The sequence below is a fragment of the Lutra lutra genome, chromosome 2, assembly GCF_902655055.1.
Source record: "Lutra lutra chromosome 2, mLutLut1.2, whole genome shotgun sequence".
NCBI lineage: Eukaryota > Metazoa > Chordata > Mammalia > Carnivora > Mustelidae > Lutra > Lutra lutra.
Window position 1 is genome coordinate 176,682,645 of NC_062279.1, and position 23,678 is coordinate 176,706,322.

The window sequence follows — 23,678 nt, forward strand, 5'->3', positions numbered from 1 at the left end:
CTCTGTCCGACAGTAATTATCATCAAGGAGATTTTATCGGAGACCTGCCTGCCCCTCGGATTCATTTCATTCTTTGGAGACACAGTGTAGTCAGGCAGTGTTGTGTGGGTCAGTTCTTTTTTTCGCATTTTGTCAAGGGGGTGTTTCACGCCAGAATATTTCCACCATGTCTGGAAGAGGGAGAGAGTACGTGCCCACGTATTGATTCTCTCTAGTTTGACTCCTCAAGTAACTTGCCTCCTAAACTCTTTATAATTTCCCGGCAATCCGCCTCTTGGGCAATCCTTCCTCTTTCATTTTAAAGTCTTTTTTTTTTTTAAGATTTCATTTATTAATTTGACAGAGAGAGAGCACAGTAGTGGGAGCAGAGGGAGAGGGAGAGGCCAGCTCCCTGCTGAGCAGGAAGCCCAACTCGGGGCTCGATTCCAGGACCTTGGGATGATGACCTGGGCCAAAGGCAGATGCTTAACCAGCTGAGCCACCCAGGCACCCCATAAAATCTTTATTTTTGTAGCTGGTGCCCAGTTGTAACTGTGGCCTCACTTCTTGAGACTGATAGTGTTTTTTTGTTTTGTTTTTTGTTTTTTCATTTTTTTTTTAAGATTTTATTTATTTGACAGAAGAGAGACACAGCAAGAGAGGGGAACCCAATCAGGGGAGTGGCAGAAGGGAGAAGCAGGCTTCCCACTGAGCTGGGAGCCCAATACGAGGCTCAATCCCAGGACCCTGGGATCATGACCTGAGCCAGTCAGATGCTTAACGACTGAGCCACCCAGGTGCCCTGAGACTGATAAGACTGATAGTGTTTACAGATGGCAGCATCTGGAGTTGGAGGAACTGGCTTTGAGTTCCAGCTTCACACTTTCTCACTGTGTGTGGACAGAGTAGAAGAGGAAGGAATCTCTTGTGTGATATTCTGATTTAATTTGACTGGTTTCCAACCTGAGCCTCAGTACCTTTTACAACTCACCAGGGCATTCTTAGATGCAGCAAAGTTTAAAATCCTCTGCCCACTGGGGTGCCTGCCTGGCTCAGTCGGGGGACTGTGCAACTTGACCTTGGGGTTGTGAGTTTGATTCCCACACTGGGTGTGGAGCCTACTTTAGAAAAGGAAAGTAAAATAAAATTAAAAACCTCTGCTCTCACCTTAAACTTACACAATGATATATGTCAATTATATCTCAATAAAGCTGGAAGAAAAAAAAAAAAGAACTTCTGCTCTAAACTGATGCATGGACAGAGTGCTTGGGGTACATGAAACCTCAAGGCCAGAACCAAAAGGATGGGAAATCTAATGGTAAGTATGTGACTGAGGCTCTCACTTTGTTATGTTCTTCAAGGAAAAAAAAACCCCAAGCCCTCTTTATAGTATCATTCATATTTTTTTGTGAATAGCATCTAGGAGCATGCAGAGAAAAAGGAGAAGACATGGATAAGCTCAATTCCGGTTCTGACATTTCAGCTTTGTGACCTTGGATACATCACTTGATTTCTCTTGTACCTCAGATGTTCCAAAATCTGGCAACATGAAGGTGGTGATCTCTACTGCACGGGATTGTTGGAGGATTGAAGTATAATAATAACAGCTCTCATTCATTGTGGTCTGGTTCTGATGCTCAGGCAACCTCCAAGGGCTTTGTGTGAATTACCTCATTACTTCTTGCAAAATCCCATCTGAAGAAAGTCTTATGGGGAGACAGCACACTGCGATGATGGTGCTTTGTAATTGGGAAAGCTTTGCAAATATCTGATATGATTATGATCCACATGGTAGAGGGATTTATACGTCTGACTTGACTTTATTTTTCCTAATACCTTTAAAAAAAAAAGATTTTATTTATTTATTTGACAGAGAGAGAGATCACAAGTAGGCAGAGAGAGAGAGGAGGAAGCAGGCTCCCTGCTGAGCAGACAGCCCGAAGTGGGGCTCGATCCCAAGACCCTGAGATCATGACCTGAGCTGAAGGCAGAGGCTTTAACCCACTGAGCCACCCAGGTGCCCCTCTTCCTCATACCTTAAGTTATTAGCCATTTCTAGTTTTCCAAAACTCTCTTAACTATGTAATGCCCAAGGCTGCATAACTGAAAAGCAGAGACACTAGACTTTTTGTATTTGGCTCTTTTAACACTGAGATCATTGATCATTCCATTATATCTGATTAGTCCCTTGTAAACTGTAAAGCAGAACATGCTTGAACCCAGCTCTCCCCTTAGTCCCTTGTTATACAAAGTGTGATCCATGGACTTGCAGCATTAACTTCACCAATATCCAGAGAAGTTTCCAAGTTTATAATATTTAGTTTCATTCTGTCATTAAGTATGGTTTCTATATTCTGGTATTGGTCCACATCTATTCTACCCCTACTCTGAGCATATGAAATAGGACCATTTATTTGAATGCCACGTCCTTCACCAAAATGGGTAGCAGTAATCTTGCATTTAGGGATGTATTTCTTTCTTTCTTTTTAAGATTTCATTTATTTATTTGACATAGAGAGAGAAATCACAAGTAGGCAGAGAAGCAGGCAGAGGGGGAGGGGGAAGCAGGCCCCCCACTGAGCAGAGAGCCCAGTGCTCTCTGCTGGATCCCAGAACCCCGGAAACATGATCTGGTTCCAGGACCCTGGGATCATGACCTGAGCTGAAGGCAGAGGCCTAACCCACTAAGCCACCCAGGCGCCCCTAGGGATGTATTTCTTAACTGAGAAGCTCAGGGTTGTTCTGGTTTTTACAGATGCAATTTCTCTCACCACATTTTAGAGGAAGCAGGAGACATAAACCAGTCTTTGGTCTATAGGTAGGTACCATGTACTTAAAGCCTCAATTGTCCCACTAATTTTCAGTGTTCTCTTGCATTTAAACCCTGTTCTGTACAGTGAATTCCGCCTTGATCCATTTCACTTGCTAGGGTACACTCGACCGCTCATGGATTTGCTTGGTTTTTGAGACCGAATTACTTCCTTTTGCTTTCTCTTGTCTCTCCATCCTCCATCTAGCAGAGGGTAAGAACAAGGACCAGTTTTGCTATGTGGTTGTAACCCTGGTTAAAGGTTTATTGAAACCGAAACTAATTTAAAATGTGATTTTTTTTTTTAATTACAGATTTTGAGGTGCCTGGGAGGCTCAGCCATTAAGCAGCTGCCTTCTGCTCAGGTCATGATCCCAGTGTCCTGGGATGGAGCCCTGTATCCCCTATATCCCTATATCGGGCTCCCTGCTCAGCGGGGAGCCTTCTTCTCCCTCGCCAGCTCCCCCATGTTTGTGTTCCCTCTCTCGCTATTTCACTCTGTCATAAATAAATAAATAAATAAATAGATAGATAGATAGATAGATAGATAAATAAATAAATAAATAAAATCTTTTAAAAAATAAAAAATAAAATTACAGATTTTATTTATTCTTGTCATTTCGGTCCTTGGTTTTAATGAATGTACTGCCCTCTGGTGGACAAGAGCTGTTAGCGCACTTGAAAACCTGTGCTTTTGCTACCTCAGATAAATCTGAATTATTTTCCTTCAATTAATATGAATTAGATTCACATAAACAGTAAGAATTGAATCCATAATATGTCAAATTCAATAAAATACAGAACTCCATGAGTCTTCTAGATAGACTTGCAACATCCTCAAGTCCAAAAACAGGATCATCATCTTTGTATGGTCATTTTCCATTTTTCTGGAGTGATTGGAGAGTTGTGAATTCTAATTGGTAGGTCATCTCACAGTCACTGATCATGAATTTCACGGATTAATCATTTGCAAAAACTTGGGACACAGCATGGAGTGGCATTTATGGACTGCTAAGTGACAATTTCAGCAATGTTTGATGACAATAGCTAATATTTAGATAACTTACAACAAATGTTTTTGGCAAACTCCTACTCTGTGTAGGAGGCTGCTATCCCTCTTGTGCAAGCGAGGAAACAGACTGCCACATAGCTAGGAAGCGACAGAGTTGGAATTTCAACCCTGGTAATTGGGCTCTAGAGAGCCTACTCTTAACCCCATGCTAAATGGCCTTGCTTTCGAGTCCCAGCACACTTCGAGATGCTGCAGGGTCTCTACTGTGCTGTCAACGCAGACGAGGTAGTAGATTAAAATTAACCTGTTGCAGACCCATCCCCTTTTCCCTTCCGGCACTTTCTGCTCCCTTCAGCACAGTGACACCTATCAAAGCATTGTACATATCAGGAGGGCGCAATAATTATTTCTTCTCAATGAACCTAGATTAAGGAGCCAACACCGATGCAATCACACGAGGGTTTATTCGACAAGCTTAAGCTTGGGCCCAAGTATACCCGACACAGCGGAGTAGGGACTTGGACCCCAAGCTTAGTTAAGGCAGGGGTATTTATGGGTTCCTGTTACTAAAGCAGGGTGGGGATTCCTGTTACTAAAGCAGGGTGGGGGTTCCTGGAACCAAAGCAGGGTGGGGGTTCTTGTTACTAAAGCAGGGTGGGGGGGTCCTTAGAACTAAAGTAAAGTAGGGGAAAGTTTAGCCCTTGGGGACAGGGGTCTGAGATGGCTGCTGGAGCTAAGATGGCTGTACTTATGCTAAGGCTAAACCCGAGGTGGGATGGCCTTAATTTTTCTCAGCCTCCACACAAAGTGTTCTTTCAAAAATCTCAGCTCTCAGTTTTTTTGTCCTTTGTTTCTTTTTCACACAGTCCTGGGGGTCCTACGTCAACCAGATCTGGTTACTTGACTCTTCAGGTCAATATAACCTATTGGACTCATCACTGGTCCTAGAATCAAGTGTGGCACGTCCAGACCAAACCAGACCATATCCACTTTGGCAAGAGAGCTTTCATCCTTCCAAGGCACTTTCTCTTCTTCAAGCCAGGTGAACCAGACCTACATTTTTATATATAACACCTTAAAGGGGATCTTCGACATTGGACTTTGTGAAGGTCACAGAAGGATTTTATTGAAAATCACTGAACTCCAGAACAAAATCTGTGCAACAAACTCTAGTATCCTGTGGGTTCACCCTTCCCCCAACCCCTCCCCACTGCCTGCACCCCCCAAGGGGTGACTGTGACACATTTTCTGTCCTTAAACATTCCTTTTCCCGGTGAGCCATGTTATTCCCGTTGAAATATTTGCTTCTGGTTTCAGACTCTTAGAAACTTGCTTACCCACAAAGAGCATGGCCGCAGGAGCCACAGCTCTCTGTCTCCCATCCACTGCTCCGTTACCTTGATCTTCCCAAGGGGTTTGATCTCTCTTTTGGTAGCAAGGCCCACTTCCTATTCAGAGAGCCTAAAACATCTCCCGTTACACAGGAATGTGGACTCTTGACTTTCCTGAGGCCACAGTATTTTATCACTTCATGTTTGACAGCTTGGGTTTCCCTACACACCACTCAGGATGTAATAGCATTCCTAAGTGATGCTGGCTATTGCACTTACCTGGGGGGACTCTGCAAACCAATTTTGTTTCTGTACAACCATATTCCTGGGAATCAATGAGGCTCTTGAAAACTGTTTCGGGATTCTATATATAATCATACACTGCAAAGATATTTTTGAAGAAGGGAGGAGAAGGCTACCTTAGTGGCCTAAGAAGAATAGCATGGTTTTAAAATCCAGTCAATTATACCTAGTAAGGCAGACGTGTTACTTTGTCTTTAAACTAAGTCTTTAAACTAAGCAGCCAGAAAACTTCCTGCTTCTCCCTGTTCCTAATAAAGCTCATTTCAAATGGTATTTGGTTGGTTTTTAGTAAATCTAGAAAGAGGAAACACTCCAGTAGGCAATATAACTTTAAAACATTACATTTGACACACATACAAAAATGAAATAGTAACTGTCAGACTTGAAGGATTGATATAATTAATATACGTTTTAATTAAGTTTCCTTTTTTCCCCCTTAAAGGAAAAAAAAAAAAAACTTACCATCTGCTTTCACCCAGAAGCACTTACTGGTTGAAATCAGACTGTCTGGGTGTTTGGGACACAAAAGAAACCTTTGAAAACTCTGATTTGGCCATATGAGTGTCAAGAACCCCCACCACAGAGCCAATCCAAAACGTGCTACAGTGTTTCCATTCAGAGAGTATCAATGTGCCTCTTTAATGGTTTTTCAGAATCCCAGGAAATTGTGATTACATGGCATTAGCTTTTCATTTTCTGAAGAATGGATGAAAAGCATGAAAGTCCTCTAAACAATGTGAAGAAAAGTATTTTTGGTTCTGGTAAACTTCTGCTGTTCTCCGATAAAAACTACACAGAAAATGCTTTTAAGATACCACACTATTATAGATAACAATTGTCGCTCAGTGGTATGGGTGCTGGAGAGACTACAACCTTATTCAGCCTGAAAAAGACCCCCGAATGGCTATTGTTGTCCTTCCACAGTTGCTTAGTTAAGGATGGTATTCATTCTAGGGTTATCATGAATTTATTTTCCCTTCTCTGTTAGATACTCTTATTTTTTCACAGATTTGGGGGGAGGAAAGAGTTCCAAGTAAATCGCTGTAGGTTTTGGTGGAAATTTATTTCGTCTAGTTAACTCTGTATTTCCTATAAAGAGGAAGAAAGTACACAGTACTCCATTAGAAGTTGTACAAGCTGTGGCAGTAACATTGACCTGGTTATATTACATATGCACTAGTAGTATTTATCTACTATCAGTATCAACAAAAAACAAATATCAACAAAAAACACTTGGCATAGGGCCAGATTGTCAGTGGCATCTAATGACATGTCCAGAAACCCCAAGACTGATTTCTTCAGGACTTAGGTAAGAAACCAAAGTAAAAAATCACAGAATATTTTAGGGCAAGATAAGGATTGGGACTTCCATCATTCACATCATTGTCCATTCAGTGTCTTGTGAGATCATCAAATGATATGAAGTCCTACCAGTGAACTCAAAGGCTCTACCCTTGTGCTCCTTGAATTTTAATATGAGTAACAATTGCCTGGATGGACTTCAGATACTCGCCCCCCTCCCCCATGAAGATCGTGAATCATTATATCTGGGGTGGACCCCAGGAGCCAGCATTTGAACAAACATACCAGATGGTTCTTAAGACAGGCTCTTTTTTTTTTTTTTAAAGATTTTATTTATTTACTTGACAGAGGGTGAGAGATCACAAGTAGGCAGAGAGGCAGGCAGAGAGAGAGGGAAGCAGGCTTCCCGCTGAGCAGAGAGCCAGATGTGGGGCTCGATCCCAGGACCCTGAGATCACGACCTAAGCTAAAGGCAGAGGCTTAACCCACTGAGCCACCCAGGTGCTCCTTAAGATAGGCTCTTAAAGAAATAGAATCTAACCCTTTTTAATCCACTTTGAATATTCCCCTAATCTGAACCTGCAGATCGTTCCTACCTGTTGAAGTGCCTTTAGTTATCTTGTTATTGATTTGAAGGTTCAGACAAATAATGTGTATTTTCTTTTCACATAGTAATATAGTCATAAATAGCTCCTCCACTGTCACTTGGTAGGGGGTGTGGGGGGAGGCTAAGCGGATACATTTCGGGGAAACCCTATCACAGTCACAGGTATCTTGAAACAGTTCAAGTTACAATGGGTTTTCCTAAGCCTGGACATCTGTTTACTTAGCAACGGTCAAAGAAAAAGAGATCTGCATTTTCCTCCCTCTTCGTCCGTGATGCGTATCCTTGCCACCGAAAATGTGGTGGGTGGACCCACAGCCTCAGCATCACATGGGAGTTTACAGACTTTTGTGTCCCACCCAGACCTACAGAATTACATTCTGCATTTGACCAAGATCCTCAGTGATCCCTGTGCACATGAAAAATGCATGCGATGAACAGCTATTTTTGGAAAGAAACCCATGGGGGAGAATGGATTTCTTGGCAGGGAAATTAAGCAAGCTCTAGATAACATCATATCAAAATGACCAAGTAAGTTTTATGGACTAAGTGGACAGTTTTTTGTTTTTTTCTTCCAGGATCTCTTATTTGACATTTTCACAGTCGATCTGATCTCCACCTCCCAAATTTTTCCCTTGAGATTGCCTCGGGATTTTTATTGCTGTGACAGGATTTTACCACAATGACAGGATTTTACCGCAATGTAAAAGCCAATGTAAAATCCCCAGCCTTCCCGCAAATCCCTCCAGATGCTGGATCTCACTTGAACAGACTCGACCAGCCTCTCCTCTAAGCAAGGCTCTGGGCAGAGGTGAACTAAGGAGACTAAGGAGAACCGAGAAAACCTCTGCCCCTGGAAGACTTTTGGGTATTAACAAAGTCTCCACACAATCCTATGGAGTATATGAGAAGTCACTGCCCAAACACTGCCCAGCTAGGAAGGTCACACAACTGGGAAGGGACAGAGGGAGGGCTGCAAAGCCTGAGTTCTGAACTTTCACACAAAGAAAAAGGCAGCAGAGCTGAGAGGTGATTGCTGAGGAAACGGGGCACATTCAGCACCAAGAAAACCCCTGTCTTCCTAATGAAACAAACAAAATCTCCGTCTCATGGAATCTGTGAAGCAGGCACAGTTCCAGCCTCCAAGCCCCCACCCCTACATTGACCCCAGCACTAACTCCTCCTGAAGAAGGTTCTGGAACTTCCACGGACCACTGAGTGCATTTACACAACTACTAACTGCAAGGTGGGCAAGCGCCACGGAAGCTAAAAGCAGAGTACTGTGGGAGCATTGAGAGATAAGAGGGTAGCAGATCCTGTGAGGCAGTCAGGGACAAAGGAATCCCCTTGGCAGAGTAATCTCTAGACTTCCTGGAGGAGGTGGCCCTGGAGTCGGGCAGTGTGGGTCACGTGGATGCCTAAGGGACAGAAGGCCTTCTGGGCCCTCAGTGCCATTGAAGTCATGAGTTGTGTTTAGTGGCTTGGAAGGTCAAGGGAGGGGAGCCGTAGGAAGAACGGTCACTCTCTCTAGGTCATAAAGAGAGTTAAAATCTACAGGGAGGCCTGGGTGGCCCAGTCAGTTAAGCGTCTGCCTTCAGTTCGGGTCATGATCCTGTGGTCCTGGGATCAACCCCAGCATGCCGCTCCCTGCTCAGTGGGGGGCCTGCTTCTCTGCCTTTCTGCTTGGGCTCTCTCTCTTTCTGACAAATGAAGAAATGAAATCTTTAAAAAAGAAAAAAGAAGTCTCCAGCCCATTCCTAGCTCAGATGCTTGTTCATCTGGGTAAGTCCATTTTCAGCTTGGCCGGGGAGGGAAATATTCACCATTGCTCATGAACCCCCTTCCCTGGGTGAAGGCATCTCCTACTCTAGAATCAGAAAACGTCAGTTACTCCCTTTGACCCAGGCTCTCTCACCGTCAGGCCAGGCATGCGATGATGGCCCGTCGTACTGGAAGCAAGTGTGGAAGAAGTAGAACCGGAGGAGAATCCCCACAGAAGAGATCAGCAACAGAGGCGCTAGACACACACGGGGCAAAGCGCTGGCAATGTCTGTGGTTTCAGCACAAGCGTTCCATGTTCTGTGTGTGAGATGGAGGTGGTTCAGAGCTGTGGTACGTGGCTGTGGTGGCTTCATGGGACCAATTCCAGAACATGGTCTGGGGCCTGATCTAACTGTGTAGTCTCTAAGCCTTGTTCTTCAGCTGAACTGTTTGACATCCTCTAATCAACGTCTTTTCTCCTTAAAAGAGCCACAGTTGATTTCTCTCCCTTGCAACTAAGAATCCTGACGCTTCTGGTGTGCTGGGCAGTGGAGGCCATTTCAGAATCGATGCTGCACCTGGCTGGCTCAGTTAGAGGGGCATGCCTCTTGATCCCAGAGTTTTGTATTTGAGCCCCCTTGCTGGGGGTAGGGATTACTAAAAATAAATTAATTAATTAAAAAAAAAAGAATTTCAGAATCGAGTCCCTCCCTTTACGTAAAAACCAAGCAATCTTGCATAGATTGAAAAATCCAGGTGTTGTGCTGATATCCCAAATCATTTGATGATCACATCTGAACTTTATTCTGTAGATGGCAGGGCACTGGGACTAAAGTTTGGGAGCCTATCAGGACAGCTGTAAGGAGAAATGTAAAGAAAATGAGGTGATCCTCATGAAATGACTCAAATCCAAAGTGTTTTCTCCCAGAGGGCCTTTGATGGAACTGTAAAAAAAAAGGGCCCTGAGTCTTTTGTTCAGTTAAGGGCCCTGAGTCTTTTGTTCAGTTAAGGGAAAACTGATTGTTGAACTTATATACGTGTAGTACTTTTTTAGACTCCAAAATTTCTTCTTAAAAAAAAAAAAAACAACTAAATAAGGGCGCCTGGGTGGTGCAGTGGTTAAGCATCTGCCTTCAGCTCAGGTCTTGATTCCAGAGTCCTGGAATCAAGCCCCGCATTGGGCTCTCTGCTCAGTGGGAAGCCTACGTCTCCTTTTCCCACCTCTTGTGTTCCCTCTCTCACTGTGTGTGTGCGTCTCTCTGTCAAATAAATAAACAAATAAAATCGTAATGTAAAGAATAAATTTAAATAAATAAATAAATAAATAAAGAGGAAGAGAGAGAGCAGGGGAGAGGCAGAGGGAGAGAGAGAATCGATCTCAGACTCCCGGCTGAGTCTGACACAGGACTCAATCCCAGGAGATCGTGACCTGAGTTGAAACGGAGAGTCGGGAGCTTAACCAACTGAGCCATGGGGACACCCCTAGACTCCAAAATTTCTTTTCTCGCCATCAGCACGATGGCACGGAGTGCTGTGAACACAAGAGGCCCAAAACAAAAAAGTAGTTGTTTACATTTGCTGTAGGTGGGAAGAATTTCAGTGTGACAAAAAGGAATTCTCAAGACTATCCATAGCTGTGAAACTAAGCTGATAACTGAACTGGCAGGAAATACCACTCTGTTGTTGCCATCACGATTCCAGAAGAGACAGACTTCAAAATACGGCTGTGGATGTTCAATTTGGATGAAACCATCCAACTCGCTTCCCCATGTGATGCAATTCATAACCTCAGTTTCAAAGGTGTAATATACAAGCAAAATGACAGAATATATCTTAGAGCAATACATCATTTTTTTGTCTCCCCCACGATAATGCCAGCCCCATGAAATTCAGGTCTTTGAATATATGTTTCAAAGCACGTGTATTCTCAGCACAGAGAAGGTACTAGATCAGACTTGTCTAGCAGGAAGAGATCATACTCCCTTAGAATAAAAGAGAGAGTGTATGTGTGTATTGCATATCATTTATTTTATTTTTTTAAGATTTTTATTCATTTACTTGACAGAGAGAAATCACAAGTAGGCAGAGCAGCAGGCAGAGAGAGAGGAAGAAGCAGGTTCCCCACTGAGCAGAGAGCCTGATGTGGGGCTCGATCCCAGAACCCTGAGATTATGACCTGAGCTGAAGGCAGAGGCTTGACCCACTGAGCCATCCAGGCGCCCCTACATATCATTTATTATGCTGACCATATCTTTGCAGCATGCCCTTCTTTTCAAGGAGTATTTTTAGAGATGAAGCATGTTACTCTCTAGTGTCCATTCCCTTCCATTTCTGGGTAAATGAGTGCTAGCCAGCAATTCATACCTCAGTTAGGTCTTCCTTATTCTGCACATCACTTCTCCCTTTAGAACTCTCCACTTTCAGTATTTTTGATGGATTTTTTTTTTAAAGATTTTATTTATTTATTTGACAGACAGAGATCACAAGCAGGCAGAGAGGCAGGCAGAGAGAGAGAGAGGAGGAAGCAGGCTCCCTGCGGAGCAGAGAGCCCAATGCGGGGCCCGATCCCAGGACCCTGGGATCATGACCCGAGCCGAAGGCAGAGGCTTTAACCCACTGAGCCACCCAGGTGCCCCTTTTTGATGGATTTTTAAAAATTTTGTTTTTTAGTAATATCTATAACCAATGTGGGCCAGAACTTACAACCCCAAGATCAAAGGTTGTATGTTCTACTGAATGAGCCAACCAGGGCCTCCCTTCCTGTTTTCAGTATTTTAAAAAAAATTTATTTAGTGATTCATCCCTTGCATATAATAGCCAGAGCTCATCGTAACAAATGCCCTTCTTAATACCCATTTAGCCCATCCTACCACCCACCTTCCTCCATCAGTTTGTTCTCTATCATTGAGAGTCTTTTATCGTTTGCTTCCCTCTCTTTCCCTTTTCTTTTTTTCCCTTCTCCTATATTCATCTGTTTTGTTTCTTAAATCCCACACATGAATAAAATCATATGGTATTTGTCCTTTTCCAATGACTTATTCACTTGACATAATACCATCTAGCTCTATCCATGTCATTGTAAATTCTAGATTTCGTTCCTTTTGATGGCTCAGTAACATGTCATTGTATATACAAACCACATTTTCTTTATCCATTCATCAGTCAATGGACATTTGGGCTCTTTCCATAGTTTGGCTGTTGCTGATAATGCTGCTATACACATCGGGGTGCAGGTACCCCTTCAAATCAGTATTTTTGTAACCTGTGGGTAAATACCTAGTAGTGCATTTGCAGGGTCATTGGGTAGTTCTATTTTTAACTTTTGGGGGCAATTCCATACTGTTTTCCAGAGCGGCTGCCCCAGGTTGCATTCCCACCAACATATAAGAGGGTTCCCCTTTCTCCACATCCTCATCAATATCTGTTGTTTCTGTGTTGTTTATTTTAGCCTTTCTGACAGGTGGGTGGTATCTCATCATGATTTTGATCTGTGTTTCCCTGATGATGAGTGATGTTGAGCATCTTTTCATGTGTCTGTAGCCATCTGTATGTCTTCTTTAGAAAAATGTCTCTTCATGTCCATTTCTTAGCTGGATTATTTGGGGGGGGGGGTGTTGAGTTTAAGTTCTTTATAGATTTTGGATACTAACCCTTTATCTGATATGCTATTTGCAAATATCTTCTCCCATTCTGTAGGTTGCCTTTTAGTTTTATTGATTGTTTCCTTCGCTGTGCAGAAGATTTTTGTCCCTTTGAAGTCCCAATAGTTCATTTTTGCTTTTGTTTCCCTTGCCTCTGAAGACATGTCTAATAAGAAGTTGCCATGGCTGAGGTCAAAGAGGTTTCTGCCTGTGTTCTCTAGGGTTTTGATTGTTTCTTGCCTCACATTTAGGACTTGCATCCATTTTGAATTTATTTTTGTGTATGGTATAAGAAAGTGGTCCTGTTCCATCCTTCTGTTCAATTTTCCCAACACCATTTGTTGAAGAGATGGTCTTTTTCCCATTGGATATTCTTTCCTGCTTTGTTGAAGATTACTTGACATATCACTGTGGGCCCATTTCTAGGTTCCCTATTCTGTTCCATTGATCGATGTGTCTGTTTTTGTGCTGGTACCATGCTGTCTTGATGATTACAGCTTTGTAACAGAGCTTGAAGTCTGGAATTGTGATGCCTCTGGGTTTGCTTTTTTTTTTTTCAAGATTGCTTTGGCTATTCTGGGTCTTTTGTGGCTCCATCCAAATTTTAGGATTGTTTGTTCTAGCTCTGTGAAAATGTTGGTGGTTGTTTTTTCCCTAATTTTTAAAAAGATTTTACTTATTTATTTGACAGAGGGACACAGTGAGAGAGGTAACACAAGCAGGGAAAGTGGTAGAGGGAGAAGCAGACTCTCGCTGAGCAGGGAGCCTGATGTGGGGCTCAATCACAGGACCCAGGGGTCATGACCTGAGCCGAAGGCAGACACTTAACCAACTGAGCCACCCAGGCATCCCTGCTGGTGGTGTTTTGATAGAGATTGCATTATGTGTGTAGATTGCTTTGGGTAGGATAGACATTTTAACCATGTTTGTTCTTCCATCCATGAACATTGAATGTCTTTTCATTTCTTTGTGTCTCCCTCAATTTCTTTCATAAATATTCTATAGTTTTCAAAGTACAGAGCTTTTACCCCTTTTGTTAGGTTTATTCTTAGATATCTTATTTATTTTTGGTGCAGTTGTAAATGGAATCAATTTCTTGATTTCTCTTTCTGCTGCTTCATTTTTGGTATATAGAATGCAACAGATTTGTATAGAGTTTTGTGTCCTACAGCTTTACTGAATTCATGTATTAGTTCTAGCAATTTCTTGGTGGAGTCTTTCAGGTTTCTACATAGAGCATCATGTCATCTGCAAATAGTGGGAGTTTGACTTCTTTCTTGCCAATTTGGATGTTTTTATTTTTTATTTTTATTTTTTTAATTAATTAATTTATTTGAGAGAGAGAGAGAGAGCATGAAAGGGGAGGAGGTCAGAGGGAGAAGCAGACATCCCGGGGAGCTGGGAGCCCAATGCGGGACTCAATCCCGGGACTCCAGGTCCCGGAATCATGACCTGAGCCACCCAGGCACTCTGGGTGTTTTTATTTCTTTTTGTTGTCTGACTGCTGAGGCTAAGACTTCCAGTACTATGTTACTCTTTTCAGTATTGAACATAGAGGTTATTTATACACAAAAATACTTGACTTGAACATTCTTGGATTTTTCCATGAACTTCAGTAGAGATTATGTTCTATTTTATGATGTGAGAGAATGTAAAGAAATGTTTTAACTTCAAAAATGATTCTGGTGAAGTATAAGGCTTTAGCAACCTCTGTGAATCTCCAATATTCTCCCTGTGTTTGAGGCAAGCAGTACTTCAAAAATATCTCTTAGACTTTTCACAGTGAGCAGTTTCCATTTAAATTGGCAATTTAGGGGCGCCTGGGTGGCTCAGTCATTAAGCGTCTAGCTTCAACTCAGGTCATGATCCCAGGGTCCTGGGATCAAGCCCCACATCAGGCTTCCTGCTCGGTCGGAAGCCTGCTTTCTCCCTCTCCCACTCCCCCTGCTTGTGTTCTCTCTCTCACTATGTCTCTCTCTGTCAAAAAAATAAATCTTTTAAAAAATTTTAAAATAAATAAATTGGCAATTTATTTGTGAGTCTGCTATCCTCCACCTACTTTGCAAAATTAATATTGTAAACAATCTTAATAAGATTCTTTGATATTGGAGTTGGGAATGAAAATTTCATTTTAAATGTTTTCTGTAAATAATTTGATAGTTGATTCTGTAAATGTCATTTTTAATGTACATGTAACTGTTTTCCCAACAACTGCCCTGGCACTCAGCCACACATTGCAGGGAATCTTCTCTTTATTTTCTCAGATAAAATAAAACAACATACTGACCTTCATCTTTGCTTGGTTTATGCTTGCTGTGATGGAATTCGCCAGTTCTGAATTTTCAAAATGAAGAGTAAATTCTGATCGCCTCTTGTTTTCTCACCAAATCTGAAAAGGGGAAAAAAAAAAAAAGGATAAACGCAAACTTAATATAGGAATATAAAGTGCCTCTAACTCATCTGTTACAACCCAATTTCCGAAGACAGACAATTGTATTCTTTTGTAGGGCTGCCATAATCAAGCATTATACACGAGGTGGCTTCAAACAGCAGGATTTTACTGGCTCATAGTTCTGGAAGCCAGCAGTCTGAAATCCGGGCCGGGCTACCCTCCCTCTAAAAGCTGTGGGAGAATTCTTCTTTGCCTCTTCCTAGCTGCTGGTGGTTTGGCAAATCTTTGGTATTGCTTGGGTTAAAGATGCGTTCCTCCAATCTTCTGTCTTCACGTGGCATTTTCCCTGCACTTGTGTTTTCACATGTTCCTCTTCCTACAAGGCCAGCAGTCATATTGGACTGGGGGCCCCCACTCAGTATGACCTTCCTTAACTAATTACATCTGCACTGACCTTTCTAAGTAAGGTCACATTCTGAAATACTAGGAGTTAGGACTTCAGAGTATCTTATTTTGGGTGGGGAACATAATCCAATCTATAATAACAAGTTCTTTGCTATTAAAAATTAATGAACAGGGGCACCTGGGTGGCTCAGTGGGTTAAAGCCTTTGCCTTCAGCTCAGGTCATGGTTCCAGGGTCCTGGGATCGGCCCCGCATCTGGCTCCCTGCTCCCCTCTCTCTCTCTCTCTGCCTGCCTCTCTGCCTACTTGTGATCTCTGTCTGTCAAATAAATAAATAAAATCTTTAAAAAAATTAATGAATACTTGGGGGTTGCCCGGGTGGTTCAGTTGGTTAAGCGTCTGCCTTAGACTCAGGTCATGATCCCAGGGTCCTGGAATCAAACTCTGTGTTGGGCCCTGCGGGGAGCCTGTTTCTCCTTCTCCCCGCCCTCCTCCCCGGGTGTGCTCGGTCTTTCTCTCTCTGTCTCTCTCAGTCTCAAATAAATAAATAAAACCTTTTAAAAAATTATTTTCTTTAAAGATTTTATTTATTTGAGAGAGATTGAGCAACAGAGCACACAAGCAGGCAGAGCAGCAGGCAGAGGGAGAGGCAGACTCCCCACAGAGCAGAAAGCCTGACACGGGCTTCAATTCCAGCACCCTGGTATAATGATCTGGACTAAAGGCAGACACTTAACCAATTAAGCCACCCAGGCACCCCTAAATAAAATCTTTTTTAAAAAATTAATGAATATTTAGATATCATCATTAATGCCAATTTATTATTAAAAGTATTTCTTGGAGGGCGCCTGGGTGGCTCAGTGGGTTAAGGCTCTGCCTTTGGCTCTGGTCATGATCTTGGGGTCCTGGGATGGAGCCCTGCATTGGGCTTTCTGCTCGGCGGGGAGCCTGCTTCCCCCGCTCTCTCTGCCTGCCTGTGTGCCTGCTTGTGATCTCTCTCTGCGTCAAATAAATAAATAAAATTTTCATTAAAAAAATATTTCAGGGTGCCTGAGTGGCTCAGAGGTTAAGCCTCTGCCTTCTGCTCAGGTCATGATCTCAGGGTCCTGGGATCGAGCCCCGCATCAGGCTCTCTGCTCAGCAGGGAGCCTGTTTCCCCCTCTCTCTCTGCCTGCCTCTCTGCCTACTGGTGATCTCTCTCTCTGTCAAATAAATAAATAAAATCTCAAAAAATATATATTTCTTATAAGAAAATTTTGGTCTAGCAATCTGACAAGAAAGCTTGAATATGGCTAAGCAAAACCGCAAGATGATCCAGGATCATGTTAGTCACAGACCATGTTATACATACCAGATGAGCTGAGGTGGAGAGAGCAGGCGGGTATAGTTCTCTCCTATCTGCTTATGACCATGCCATCATCTACCAACATTTGGAAGAAAGAAAAATCTGGTACATGTGGGTTTCCTGATTGCTATGGACTGAATTTTGCCCCCCCCCCCACAATTCATTAAGTGAAGCCCTACCCACCCCATGATCATATCTGGAGATGGGACCTTTGGGGATACTTAGGTTTAGATGAGATCCTGAGACCTCTTAATCACTTTGCTATGTCACCATATAAAAAAGTTCGCTATTCAAGAGTCAAGCCACTAATCTCTAAGCAACCATGGTTTTCTTCAGTAACATGGTTCTTTTTGGTAATAGTATAAACACACACAATGTTTTAGCTAATGCATACCAGAATATTTGAATAATTACCAAAAAGAACCATGTTACTGAACAAAATTGTTATTGAAGTTTCAGTTATTTTTTGTTGTTGTTGTTTCCAGTGTACCAAAACCAATGTCCCAATTATGTTTAAGAATGTGTCCCCCAGGGGCGCCTGAGTGGCTCAGTGGGTTAAAGCCTCTGCCTTCAGCTCAGGTCATGGTCCCAGGGTCCTGGGATCGAGCCCCACATTGGGCTCTCTGCTCGACGGGGAGCCTGCTTCCTCCTCTCTCTCTGCCTTATCTCCTCTGCCTACTTGTAATCTCTGTCTGTCAAGTAAATAAATACCAATCTTTAAAAAAAAAAAAAAAAAAGAATGTGTCCCCCAGGGTGGCTCAGTGGGTTAAGGCCTCTGCCCTCGGCTTAGGTCATGATCTCAGAGTCCTGGGATCGAGCCCCCACATCGGGCTCTCTGCTCAGCAGGGAGCCTGCTTCCCCCTCTCTCTCTGCCTGCCTGTCTGCCTACTTGTGATCTCTCTCTGTCAAATAAATAAATAAAATCTTAAAAAAAAAAAAAGAATGTGTCCCCCTTATGGAGTCAGGGAGCACTGTAGGCTGGAAGGATTTTCGAGGCAGTGTAAGAGCTGTAAGGTCACTGTCACATCACATCATGACACTGAAAGCTTGACTCATCTCAATTCTTTAGTCCGTAGCTATTGCATTTGAAAAAGGAGAGGGACTGGACTAATTGATGTTTGAGAACTCTTTTATTCCAGCATCCTCTGAATTTTACACATGATTAACTATTGATGCTTTTCATGAGAGCAAGTGGTTGAATCATAGCTTTTTGTCTTTTTCTGTGTTAGTATGTTTCAAACTTCCGAGATTTTATAGTAGCCAAGAAATATATTGGAGTCTTTTTCCTGACGTGAGGGAATGCAGCTGGTGGAGTAATTTGTGTCCCTCTTGGGGACTTATATAAACTATTCCACATTATTGGGCTGCTTCTGAAGACATTAGTCACCTTAAAGAGACAGCGCTAAATCACGGCTAGGTCAAGACCAGACCAAGAGAAACTTCCTTTGGATCCTCAAATAAAACACATAGCGTTTAATATTTAAGGTTTTTTGACTCAACATACTGGCTATGAATGATTTTCTTACTATCAAATAGTATCAATTTTTTAAAAGATTAATTAATTTATTTGGGGGGAGGACCAGAGAGTCTGCAGAGTCAGACATGGGATTGATCTCAGGATCCTGAGATCACCATCTGTGCCAAAACCAAGAGTCTGATGCTTAACTGACTGTGCCACCCAGGCGCCCCATATAATACCTATTTTGAAGGTTAGGATTCCTGAGAGACATTTCAAGTCATGTCAGCATTTGGTGTGAATGTCTCCAGGATTCTTGCCATTCTGTTCAGAATTCCTCTGCCCATTCCAGCTCCCCTGCACACACACACCCACAATGGGTAACTACTCATTACTATCCCTCTGACATACAGGCTTTGAGATGGCTAACTTTAACTCAATTCACCAGGTACTAATGGACTAGATACTATATGCCCATGTCTGTGGTAGGTGTTACAGATATAAACATATCCAAAACAAGGACCTACCAAGATGAATTAACCATAAAGCACTCCTCGGGGTTAAGTAAACACACTGACCTGCTGTGCAGTTTCATTTAACATTGAACACCTAAATATTAGGGAACCACTAGCTTAGTTTTATGTTTTCTGTGGAGTTTTTTTTTTAGCCTTCTTTTTTTCACAGTTAATGATGATCCCTTTATCTTGTTAATCTGGAAACTTTGTCTTATAATGCTATGACTGATTCATGACTATTTTTTATCAATGTCTACAAGGACACTCCTACTTACTATTTCAAGAGAGAAAGCAAATGTTTCTTTCCTTTCATCCCAAAGTAATGCCAAACTATTAACATATCCATTAAAGGAAGTTGCGCTGAGACACATTGTTTATAACCACACTTAAAATAATATGGTCAAGAGGTCAGTCTTGCCCACCCTAATTCTGTAGCTGGTATTAGAAGATAAATTTGGCAAAAATATTAATAACCAGAAATCCATGTAAAGTTCGTACATTCTTGACTCAACTAGTTCCTGTCCACCAATTAAAAGGCTGACAATAGGTCAACAAAAGTCAGAGAAAAAAATTTTAATTTGTTTTGATATATTTCTTCATGAGGTAAAAGAGCATATAGCTAAGTACTCAATAGTTAAATAATTATACCCGAAATCTGCTTGTGTTTCCTGAAAGGTATTGAACCTACACTTAAGAAGGATGTTGACCCCGAGTTCTAAGGATCAGTCTTATTTCTACCAGAATAAACAGGTTGAGTGGTATAGACATGCGCTGTCTCATTTGGTAGTCATTATTACACGCATTTAGTAAGCAATGAAAATGTGACTAGTTCAGGGGTGCCTGGGTGGCTCAGTCGGTTAAGCATCTGACTCTTGGTTTTGGCTCAAGTAATGATCTCAGGGTCATGAAATCAAGCCTTGTGTCTGGCTCCATGCTCAGAAGGGAGTCTGCTTGAGATTGTCTCTCCCTTTCCCTCTACTGCTTCCCCCTACAGTCTTGCTCTCTCTCTCTCTAAGCATAAATAAATCTTTAAAAAAAACCAACATAAAAAGTGACTACTTCAAACTAAGATGTGCTCTAATATATACCAGATTTTAAAGGTTTATATGAAAAAAGAATGGAAAATACCTGATTAATGTTTTATAATATTGATTACACAATGAAATGACAGCATTTTGGATATATTGGTTAGATAAATATATTAAAACAAAATTCATGTATTACATTTTAATCTGGCAGAAAATTTTATTTATTTATTATTTAAAAACCTAAATTTATTTATTTATTTATTTGAGAGAGAGAAGGAGAGAGGGAGAGAGAGAGAGAGCAGGGGAAGGGCATAGAGAGAGGGAGAAGCAGACTCCCCACTGAGCAGGCAGCCCAACTCTGGGCTCAATCCCAGGACCCTGGGATCATGACCTGAACCAAAAGCAGACACTTAACTGACTGAGCCACCCAGGTGCCCCAAATTTACAAGAAAATTTTAAATTCAATATATGACTTGCATTTTTGTTGATCAGCTCTGATCTATAGCCTACTTTAAAGCATTTCACTGAAGACAATATAATTATGTTAGTTGTTTGTTTGTTCATTTAATTCTTAAAAGATGTTATTTTTAGGTAATCTCTACACCCAAGGTAGTGCTCAAATTTACAATCCTAAGATCAAGAGCTGCATGCTCTACCTACTGCCAGCCAGGCACCCCACATTATGTGTTTGTTAGTTTTAATTTCCCCCAGAAATAGACATTTGAAAACCAACATTCTGCAGATGTATCTTGCAAATATTCCAAATATCTTTACCTCTAATCAATCCCAGAGGGCTAATGAGATAGACCATATTATTATCCCAAATATATGCAGCCATATTTGGAGTTCAACCCTACTGGAGAAGTGCACATCCCCTTTCCCCCATTGGCTTTAGGCTTGGTCATGTGACTTATCTTGGCCAGTGAAATGTGAGTGGCAATGACATATACCACTCTAAGCAGATGCCTTAAAAGATTTGCCATGATCTGCTAATTCTCTTTTCACTGTACAAGACCTCATGTTCCATACAGGGACAGGTCCTGTACCCTGGCTACCCGAATATAAACAACACGGAGCAGAGCCACAGCTGACCCTTGAGGGACATGTAACCTGAGTGAGAAAGAAATCTTCCCCCAAAGGTGGGCACAAGGTAGGCAGAATATGGCCTCTGTTTTCCCACCTGCCCCAGAACCAAGGGTTAAGTTCCTCCAGCTTGGCAAGTGAAGGCCAGAAGCTGATGCAACTTTTCAGGGGGGACTCTGAACCAGGAAGCTTCTCTGTGAAAATTTTTCCAACCATCTGATATGTAAAGCTATTAGTGAAAGATTGGGTTTTCATTAAGACTTGTCAAAATAGGATTTTTCCTCCATCAGCAATACACACGATAATGCAGTGTACGAAATTAAAAATGTGCCATCATTGGGCGCCTGTGTGGCTCAGTCAGTTAACTATCTGACTTCACTTCAGGTCATGATCCCAGTGTCCTGGGAGCAAGCCCTGTGTCAGGCTCCCTGCTCAGCACAGAGTCTGCTTTGCCTTCTCCCTCTGCCCCTTCCACATGCTCATGTGCTCTCTCTCTCAAATAAATAAATTATTTTTTAAAAAAGTGCCACCGAGGATTGTTTCATAAACTACTTAATGAAGAGGAGTGAATCATAGGAATATTTTGGAAAAACATTTAAATTCATATTTCTTGTTTCTTGGACATGCAATGTTACCACTAATGAAGATAACATAAAACCCATAATATCCTACTATAACGAGTCTTGTCAGTGCAAGGATTATATATTCACCCCATAAGAACTCTTATTTGAGTAGCCCCTATATATTCCTATAGTTCATGCATGAGCGAAATTTGATTGAGTTTAAATATCTGATTGATGTCAGATTTGACAATAATTCTAAAAATTTAATTGCATATAATGTCATGTGAAGCTGAAAGGAAATTTTCTAAGTTACAGGTCATATTTTCTTTTCAATCAATCATGCTAAAGGAAAGACTGAAAAGCTGTGGAGCTCTGTGGAGAGCTGAACCAGGAGATGTACTCAGAAAAAGCAGGGTTGACCCTTACTATGGTGTGTGGAAAGATCCTAAAATCTGTACCTCACTTGCTATGGAAAATCATCTAGGCCTTGTTAAAGCAACATGGTCAGGTTTCAGTGTCCTGGGGGCAGCTCAACCAGAATCATAGGGGTATTAGACTCAAGACATGTTACTAAACCACTTGGGGCCAGGGTCTGCCCATAGGATTGACCCTTCCTGAACCTACTGTGCAGTAAGGTGAGACAATGGACCACAGGAATTTATCCATGGCACAATACCTACTGATTATAGGTTTACTTTTCCTTTAATAAAATTTATTTTGAGGAGAGGATGTTCCTACTACTCTACAGACTGTCTAAAAGGATGAATTTCTCAGGTTTCTGGCTAGTAACAGAAACGTTAATGCTCCAGAAGGTAACTTGGAACTCTCGTTCGAGGAACATCTTGGATTTAAGTTAATACCTAATTTAAGTTAATACCTGTCATCTCTCTTGTGCATACATCAGGCTTCTCTTTCAGGCTTTAACTCTCATTCCCTTAGCCAAGGAACTGCCCCTAGTTCCTGTGCTATCCACAATATGCCCTTAGCCTGGAATGTTCTCCTACCTCACCTCTGTAAGTCCAAATCTGAACACCCTCCAAGGGCTTGCTCAAATGCCAACCATTAAATCCTCCCTGATCTATCATTTCTTTGAACCTTCCAAATGCATTTGATTTATAATTTTTTTATAGTGCATGTTCCTGTCTTACTTGCATTAGTTTCTATGTCACACTTGGACTATTAAAAAGAAGGTTGAAGGGGCACCTGGGTGCCTCAGTGAGTTGTCTCTGCCTTTGGCTCAGGTCATGATCTCAGGGTCCTGGGATTGAGCCCCACATCGGGCTCTCTGCTCAGCAGGGAGCTTGCTTCCTCCTTTCTCTCTGCCAGTCTCTTTGCCTACTTGTGATCTCTGTCTGTCAAATAAGTAAATAAAATCTTAAAAAAAAATAAAAATAAAAAAATAAGAAGAAGGTTGAGCATTTGGGGTTGCCCCCCTCAGTACCTAATTTTTAAGTTGATTAGATGCTAGCTAAATACCCTTTGAGAATCAATGACCTAAGTGTAAAAGCTAAAATTGTGAAACTCGTAAGAGAAGAAGGGTCACACATTGATTCTAGAAAAAGACTCTAGAAAAGCCTAGAAAAAGCTTCACACATTGGATTAGGGAACAATTTCTTTGATATCAGACCCCTCCCCCAAAAGCATATATAACAAAAGAAAAAAATAGATAAACTCTACCTTATTAAAAATTTAAAAGCTTCATGTATCAAAGGACACTATCAATGGAGTAAAAAGGCAATCCACACAATGGAGAAATATTTGCAGATCATACATCTAAGAAGAGATTAATATCCACAGTGTCTGGGTGGTTCAGATGGTTAAATGTCTACCTTCAGCTCAGGTCATGATCTCAGGGTCCTGGGATCAAGCCCCATGTTGGGTGTGGAGGCTACTTAAAAAAATATATATATTTTTTTAAAGTATGATTAGACAGGGGCCCCTGGGTGGCTCAGTGGGTTAAGCCGCTGCCTTCGGCTCAGGTCATGATCTCGGGATCCTGGGATCGAGTCCCATGTCGGGCTCTCTGCTCGGCAGGGAGCCTGCTTCCCTCTCTCTCTCTGCCTGCCTCTCTGTCTACTTGTGGTCTCTCTCTGTCAAAAAAATAAAAAATAAAATCTAAAAAAAAAAAAAATTATGATTAGACAGAATGGT

The 23,678-nt window shown here is 41.9% G+C and overlaps 1 protein-coding gene across 1 annotated transcript in view; it reads left to right on the forward strand.

Moving 5' to 3' along the window:
* The first annotated feature begins 9,276 nt into the window (after positions 1–9,276).
* Positions 9,277–23,678, forward strand: part of LOC125094166 (RNA polymerase II subunit A C-terminal domain phosphatase SSU72-like) — a 29,487-nt gene continuing 15,085 nt past the window's right edge. Inside the window, exon 1 of the mRNA XM_047719857.1 lies at positions 9,277–9,388. Within this exon, the coding sequence (XP_047575813.1) occupies positions 9,277–9,388 (112 nt within the window). The remainder of the gene's footprint in view (positions 9,389–23,678) is intronic.